The sequence below is a fragment of the Pongo abelii genome, chromosome 1 (assembly GCF_028885655.2).
Source record: "Pongo abelii isolate AG06213 chromosome 1, NHGRI_mPonAbe1-v2.0_pri, whole genome shotgun sequence".
NCBI classification, from domain to species: domain Eukaryota; kingdom Metazoa; phylum Chordata; class Mammalia; order Primates; family Hominidae; genus Pongo; species Pongo abelii.
The window spans coordinates 206,746,626-206,753,414 of record NC_071985.2 but is presented as its reverse complement, the minus strand read 5'-3'; the positions used below and the strand labels follow the sequence as shown (position 1 = coordinate 206,753,414).

Genomic DNA, 6,789 nt, shown 5'->3' with positions numbered 1-6,789 from the left:
GCTGTGATTGGGCTTTCACTGTGGTAAGAGGGCGCCTGAAGTGGGTAGGAGCCAGGGGAGCGGTTGGGGTTTGGGAACGAGAGAGCAACCTCCTTCCCCTGAGGATAAAGACAATGAGGTGATGGGATTGTGAACTGATACTGTTCCCTGGAAAATTAGCTCCAGCAACCCTGTGGATTTTTTCCCTTGTGCTACCTCTGATAGGAGCAGGGTGGGCCCTGGAGGTGAGACAGTCCCTTCCATATGCACAAATGACAGTATCAGGCTCCAAGTGTTTCATACCTTTTATTACAAAAATCAATAACTTAATTCAGTTCTGTATAAAGTTGGTAGGACTTCTGGTCCAATGAGCAGCCTAAGCTTTCATTCCCATCCCAAGAAGGGAGAGGAGTCTTGGCCCAGAGGCTGGGGGGACCACCAAAAGCCTGCCAGGCAGCTGGAGCACTGTGTCCAAACCAAGGAAGTCCAATGTGGGGTGTGGCTCAGTGAAGGGCTGTTCCTAAGGAGCCAAGTGCTGTCTATACAGCCTTGCCCCCCTCCAGGAGCATTGGGTCACCTCTGGGGATGGCCAAGCTGAATCAGCACTCTCAGCCTCTGCCCACCTGATCTCTGCCTGGGCTGGAACAGGTCACCTGAGCAAAAGCATGTCCCCAAGAAGGCCAGCGATGTCAACATCTCCAATGATAGGGCGAAAGAAGAGGTCCCCAAGCAGGCTGGTCGGAATGGACTTGAGGGTGGAGGCCGTGAGGAGGACACGGGCCAGGCGGCCTTGAGCTGCTGGGCACCAGGGTTCCAGGACTTCACACAGTGCCCAGTGAGCCTCCTGCTGCAGGTGCCCAATGTGGGAGGCAGCTTGGAGGCCTGGCACATCTGTGGGCAGAGAGGGAGAAGAGGGCTGGTGAGCACCCTACTCCCAGCCACCAAAGGATGGGACTGGCCCAAGATCTGGGCCATCAGAGACACCCCTCTGCCTCCTTTGCTCAGCCTTTGAGGTCCCACTACTACCTCCTCCTTTGGAGGAGGTAATTTATTTATCAATTTTCAATGTATTCATCCATCCATTTATGAAGAAGCAGTGTGGAGTAATAGTTAAGAATTAGGCTTCCTGGGTATGAATCCCAGCACTGTCACTTATTAGCTGGGTGACCTTGGGCAAGTCACTTAATCTCTGGGCTTCGGTTTCTTTATCTGTAAAATGGGGATAATAATAATAGGACCTGTCTCCTAGGCTTTTATGAGATTTAAATGAACTGGTATATGTAAAACCCTTAGAATAGGGCGTAACATATGGTAAGTGTGATATGAGTATTTGCTACTATTATTATAATTAATTACTACGATTTATGCATGCCACAAGGGACTCCTGAGGAGCTCTCATCTCAGATGCTCCCCAGATTACAAACAGCACTGTCTCCATCTGCCGCTCTCCTGGCCGAATTCCATAAAGACTCCTTTCCTGTCCTCCCTACACCCCTTTCAGTTGTCTCTTCTATGTGATCTTTCTGAACCCACAGAGGAGTTTTAGCTCTAGAGCTTCACCATGCAGCCTTCCTTTGAAGATGTGACTGAGACACAGCTGTGTCTGCCCACCCCACCTCCCTGCAGCCTTCTGTAAAGGTCAGAGCAAATTTCTCAGGCAGAGTGGCAAGGGCCAGTCTCTGGAGTGAATAGACCTGAGTTGCCATCCTGGTCTGTCCGTACCTGGCTGTGTTACCCTTAGCTAGTCACTTAGCTTCTCTGTGCCTCTTCTGTGAGATGGCTGTTTGATGAAAATGAGGAACTGGCCAAGCACGGTGGCTCACGCCTGTAATCCCAGCACTTTGGGAGGCCAAGGTGGGTGGATCACCTGAGGGGTCAGGAGTTCAAGACCAGCTTGACCAACATGGCGAAACCCCGTCTCTACTAAAAAGTACAAAAATTAGCCGGGAGTGGTGGCAGGCACCTGTATGTAATCCCAGCTACTCGGGAGGCTGAGGCAGAGAAAATTGCTTGAACCCAGGAGGCAGAGGTTGCAGTGAGCCAAGATCGCACCACTGCACTCCAGACTGGGTGACAGAGTGAGACTCTGTCTCAGAAAAATAAAAAGAAAATGAGGACCCAATGAGATAACAGATATCAAACCCTTAGAAGCTACCTTCCCTGGCTGGCCCCTGCTTCAGCCTTGCCCTTCACCCAGAAGTGTCTGGGAGCTCACCGGGGTTGAAGAGGATGGTCCCTTTCAGGCAGGCATATTCCTTGGGGCTAAGCTCCAGGCTCCAGAAGGACTCCAGACAGCATTGAAGCCACTGCACCGCAGCCAGGGAGGGCTGGGGTCTGTTCGGCAGCTGGCCACTGCCTCCACTGCTGCTGGGCTCCTCCAGCAGAATCTTCTTGAGTATACTGGGCACCGGGGCCTCAGCCACCTCAAAGGTCACAGCATCTTGGGCCAACCCAAGCAGGAAGAGGGGGCCCCAGCAACCCTGCAGCAGCTGCCGCTGGTCCTGGGGAGGCAGCTGCCAGAAGGATGGCAGGTTCCTGAGGAAGGCCACTGTCTTGGCCAGAACATCCAAGGCCTCCCGGCAGGTGCGATGAGGTGCACATAGCTGGACGGGCCGGTGCTGCCTACATAGGCAGCGGCTACGGGGTCGAGGGACAGCCCTGAGGCTGGAGCTCAGAAGTGCGTAGAGAATGGCGGGGCGGCTTGCAGCTCCCTGGCATGGGCAGGCCCCTGGTTGGCTGGTGCTCATGGTTAGGGATCTGCTCTTACTTCCAGCTCTTTGGCCCTCTGTTCTGCGCTGTGGGTGCTATTTATATTCCCAGTGAGTGGAAGGGGGGGAATGGCCCAACAACCTTGACTCCAGAAGTCATGTTCATTGAAAAAAACACACAGACATTGCCTCTGGCAGGAATGTTGGGGAAGTGGTGGGGGAGGGGGCATTGGGAACCCCACGTGGCGCTGATATCACCTCGGTCAATGAAGTGGCCAGTGCAGGGCACAGGGCCACCTGCCGCTCACTCAGCTGCCCCTTATCGGATGACTCAAGTGGATAAACAAGGTCATTAACTCAGGCTGTACCAGGGCACCAAGGCCCCAGGTGCACAATCAGCAGGTGTCCCCACTGGTGCCCGCTCTTGTGTGCACAAAAGACTAGGGCTTTTGCTAAGCCAGGAAGCCAGCCCGAGCTGGGTGGGCCTTGAATGCAAGGCCCAACCTGGAAGTGCCTTATCACTAGCTTGTTTGCCTAACCTTGGGGCCCTGCTTCTGTTGTCAGCCAGGAGCAGGCTACAGGGAAGGGAGCCAGGACCCTGGGGGGCTGGGAGGACTTTGCCTGCTGTCCAGTCTAGGAGGCCTCCTTCCTCTGATTCCAGTTCTGGGCCCCCTGCGGGAATAAGGTCCTTCAGAATCGTTATCCCCAGCCTGATTCCTACCACTCCTGAAAGGCCAGGTCTGCTGAGAAGAACTCACAGAATTATAATAAAAGATAGTTGCTGGCCGGGCACGGTGGCTCATGTCTGAAATCCCAGCACTTTGGGAGGCTGAGGAAGCGGGATCATTTGAGGTCAGGAGTTCAAGACCAGCCTGGCCAACATGGCAAAATCCCGTCTCTACTAAAAATACAAAAATTAGCCGGGCATGGTGGCGTGTGCCTGTAGTCCCAGCTACTCTAGAGGCTGAGGCAAAAGAATCACTCGAAACTGGGAGGCAGAGGTTACAGTGAGCTGAGATCATGTCACTGCTCTCCAGCCTGGGCAACAGAGCAAGACCCTGTCTCAAAAAAAAATATATATATATATATGTATATGTGTGTGTATATGTGTGTGTGTGTGTGTATATATATATATATATATATATATATGGTTGCCATTCTCTAAGCACCTATTATGTATCAGGCACTTCCCACTCTAATATTGGCAGCCTCCTCCTAAGACTAGATTATTACTTTATGAGACTAAAAAAGTTAAAGTGACTTGCCCAAGGTCATCCCACCAGGAAGACAAAGCCCAGATCTTGCCTGACTCCAAAGTCCTTGTTTGTTTCCCTGAACCCACTGGCGCAATTGCGCAGCCAGAGCCTGAGATTCTCAGAGCTTGTGGCTAGCTGCCCAGCTGCCCCCACCTTGCTGCTCCCTGCTTTGCAGACGTTGCCCACTTGTGATCTGGGCAGAAATGTTGCTCTGCTGCCACGTGGCTCCTCTGTCCCGGGCATCTTTCTCAGATGGTGGAGCACAGGGGATGAGAGAAGGTAGAGAGGCCCCTTGGTTGTGTCATGTTCCTGGAACTTGGCCAGTCCAGCATGGCAAGCCTTCTTCTGCATGCTGTTGGGCAGTCTGGTGCCCTGGATGGGGAGAGAGAGGCTCTGGCATCACCAGCCCTGGCATCTGCTCCAGAATCCATCACTTTTCGGTTGTGTGACTTGGGTTGATCCTCGAACCTCGATGAGCCTCACTGGGACAATAATGCCTGGCTGTAGGGCTGCCATGGGGACAAAATGAGGTCCTGGTTGTTAAATTCCAAGTGGTTTCTGGCATACGGTAGGAGGATTTTTCTGCCCCTTTCCTCTGTGGAGCTGAGCACCAGTGGACAAACAGGCACACCTCTTTCATTTGATTATTAGTCTTAATCCTTAAATTTATAAAGTTCCTTTCGTGTCACAGTGAGATTCACTGTGAGAATCTCACTGAATTCTCACAGTGTCCCCTTGAAGCAGACTCTGGAGTCAGACTGGCTGGGTTCAAATCCTGCTTCTTCACTTAGCTGAGTGACCTTGGGCAAATCACTTTCTGTTTCTGTGCCTCAGTTTCCTCATTTTAAAAACGGTGACAAGAATGTCTGGAGGTGGATATTGGTTTTATGGGGCCTGAAGGTTACGATTTGGAGGACCCTCTTTAAGAATAGAATACACACCCGGTTACGGTGGCTCACGCCTGTAATCACAGCACTTTGGGAAGTTGAGGTGGGAGGATCACTTGAGGCTTCAGGAGTTCAAGATCAGCCTGGTCAACACAGGCTCTACCAAAAAAAAAAAAAAAAAAAAAAAATTAGCCAGTGTGGTGGGGCATATCTGTAGTCCCAACTACTTGAGAGGCTGAGGCAAGAGGATGGTTTGAGCCCAGGACTTCAAGGCTACAGTGAGTTATGACTGTGTTACTGCCCTCCTGCCTTGCTCTAGATAAAGCAAGACTCTGTCTAAAAAAACAAAACAAAACAAACCCCCCCACAAACAAAACCTCCCCCCAAACCCTGAATATTTATATTTATTTGATCAATGTGGTCAATGGGAACCCTTTCAAGCTGGTGTCCGTGTCATTTTGGCCTGCTTCCATAATTCCTGGAACACTTGCTTTCTGGTATAGCAAGATATCAACTTTTCCAGCCCCAGAATCAACCAATACTCCAAAGAGCTCTGATTCAATCTTTTAGTGGAAAATAATATTTAGAAAGCATGAAGTAGGCACTAGAATCATACTAAAAAACCAAGAACTGGCCGGGCACGGTGGCTCACACCTGTAATCCGAACACTTTGGGGGCTGCAGTGGGTGAGCTGCTTGAGCCCAGGAGCTCAAGACCAGCTTGGGAAACATGGTGAAACCCCATCTCTACAAAAAAATACAAAAATTAGCCAGGTAGGTAGTGCACACCTATAGTTCCAGCTACTTGAAAGACTAAGGTGGGAGGATCACTTGAATTCAGGAGGGCGAGGCTACAGTGAGCTGTGATCAAGCCACTGCACTCTAGCCTGGGCAACAGAGTGAGACCCTGACTAAAAATAGATACATAAATAAAAATCGGGCCAGGCGCGGTGGCTCATGCCTGTAATCCCCAGCACTTTGGGAGACCAAGGCAGGCAGATCACCTGAGGTCAGGAGTTGAGACCAGCCTGGCCAATATGGTGAAATCTTGTCGCTTCTAAAAATACAAAAATGAGTCAGCCGTGGTGGCATGCACCTGTAGTCCCAGCTACTACAGAGGCTGAAGCGGGAGGATAGCTTGAACTCGGGAGGCAGAGGTTGCAGTGAGCCAAGATCGTGCCACTGCACTCCAGACTGGGCAACAGAGTGAGACCCTGTCTCAAAATAATAATAATAATAATAATAATAATAATAATAATAATAGGGCTGGATGTGGGGGGTTCACACCTGTAATCCCAGCACTTTGGGAAGCCGAGGCAGATGGATCACCTGAGGTCAGGAGTTCGAGACCAGCCTGGCCAACATGGCAAAACTCCATCTCTACTAAAAATACAAAAATCAGCCAGGTATGGTGGTGCACGCCTGTAGTCCCAGCTTTTCGGGAGGCTGAGGTAGGAGAATCGCTTGAACCCAGGAGGCAGAGGTTTCAGTGAGCCGAGATCGTGCCACTGCAGCCTAGACTGGGTGAGACACAGTGAGACTCTTTCTAAAAATACTAATAGTAAATAAAAATAAAAAAATAAAGGAAACCATCTGGGCATGGTGGCTCACGCCTGTAATCCCAGCACTTTGGGAAGCTGAGGCGGCCGGATCACTTGAGGCCAGGAATTTGAGACCGGCCTGGCCAACATGGCAAAATCGTCTCTACTAAAGATACAAAAATTAGCCAGACATGGTGGTGCATACCTGTAATCCCAGCTACTTGGGAGGCTGAGGCAGGAGAATCGCTTGAACCCGGGAAGCAGAAGTTGCAGTGAGCCAAGATCCCACCACTGCACTCCAGCCTAGGCGACAAGAGTGAGACTGCGTCTCAAAAAAAAAAAAAAAAAAAGAAGAAACCAGAACTGTTCACTGTTATGAGGGCACTACTCCCAGTCCTTCCTAGAGCTAATGAATGTGT

At 50.8% G+C, this 6,789-nt stretch overlaps 1 protein-coding gene across 1 annotated transcript in view; it reads right to left on the bottom strand.

Moving 5' to 3' along the window:
* Window positions 1–272: 272 nt before the first annotated feature.
* The window catches only part of NR0B2 (nuclear receptor subfamily 0 group B member 2), a 10,553-nt gene continuing 4,036 nt past the window's right edge, over window positions 273–6,789 (bottom strand). Inside the window, exons 2-4 of the mRNA XM_002811227.3 lie at window positions 6,576–6,673; window positions 2,195–4,989; window positions 273–870 (exon numbers count right to left, since the gene is read on the bottom strand). Coding sequence (XP_002811273.1) covers window positions 629–870; window positions 2,195–2,726 — 774 coding nt within the window. The 5' untranslated portion in view covers window positions 2,727–4,989; window positions 6,576–6,673 and the 3' untranslated portion in view covers window positions 273–628. The remainder of the gene's footprint in view (window positions 871–2,194; window positions 4,990–6,575; window positions 6,674–6,789) is intronic.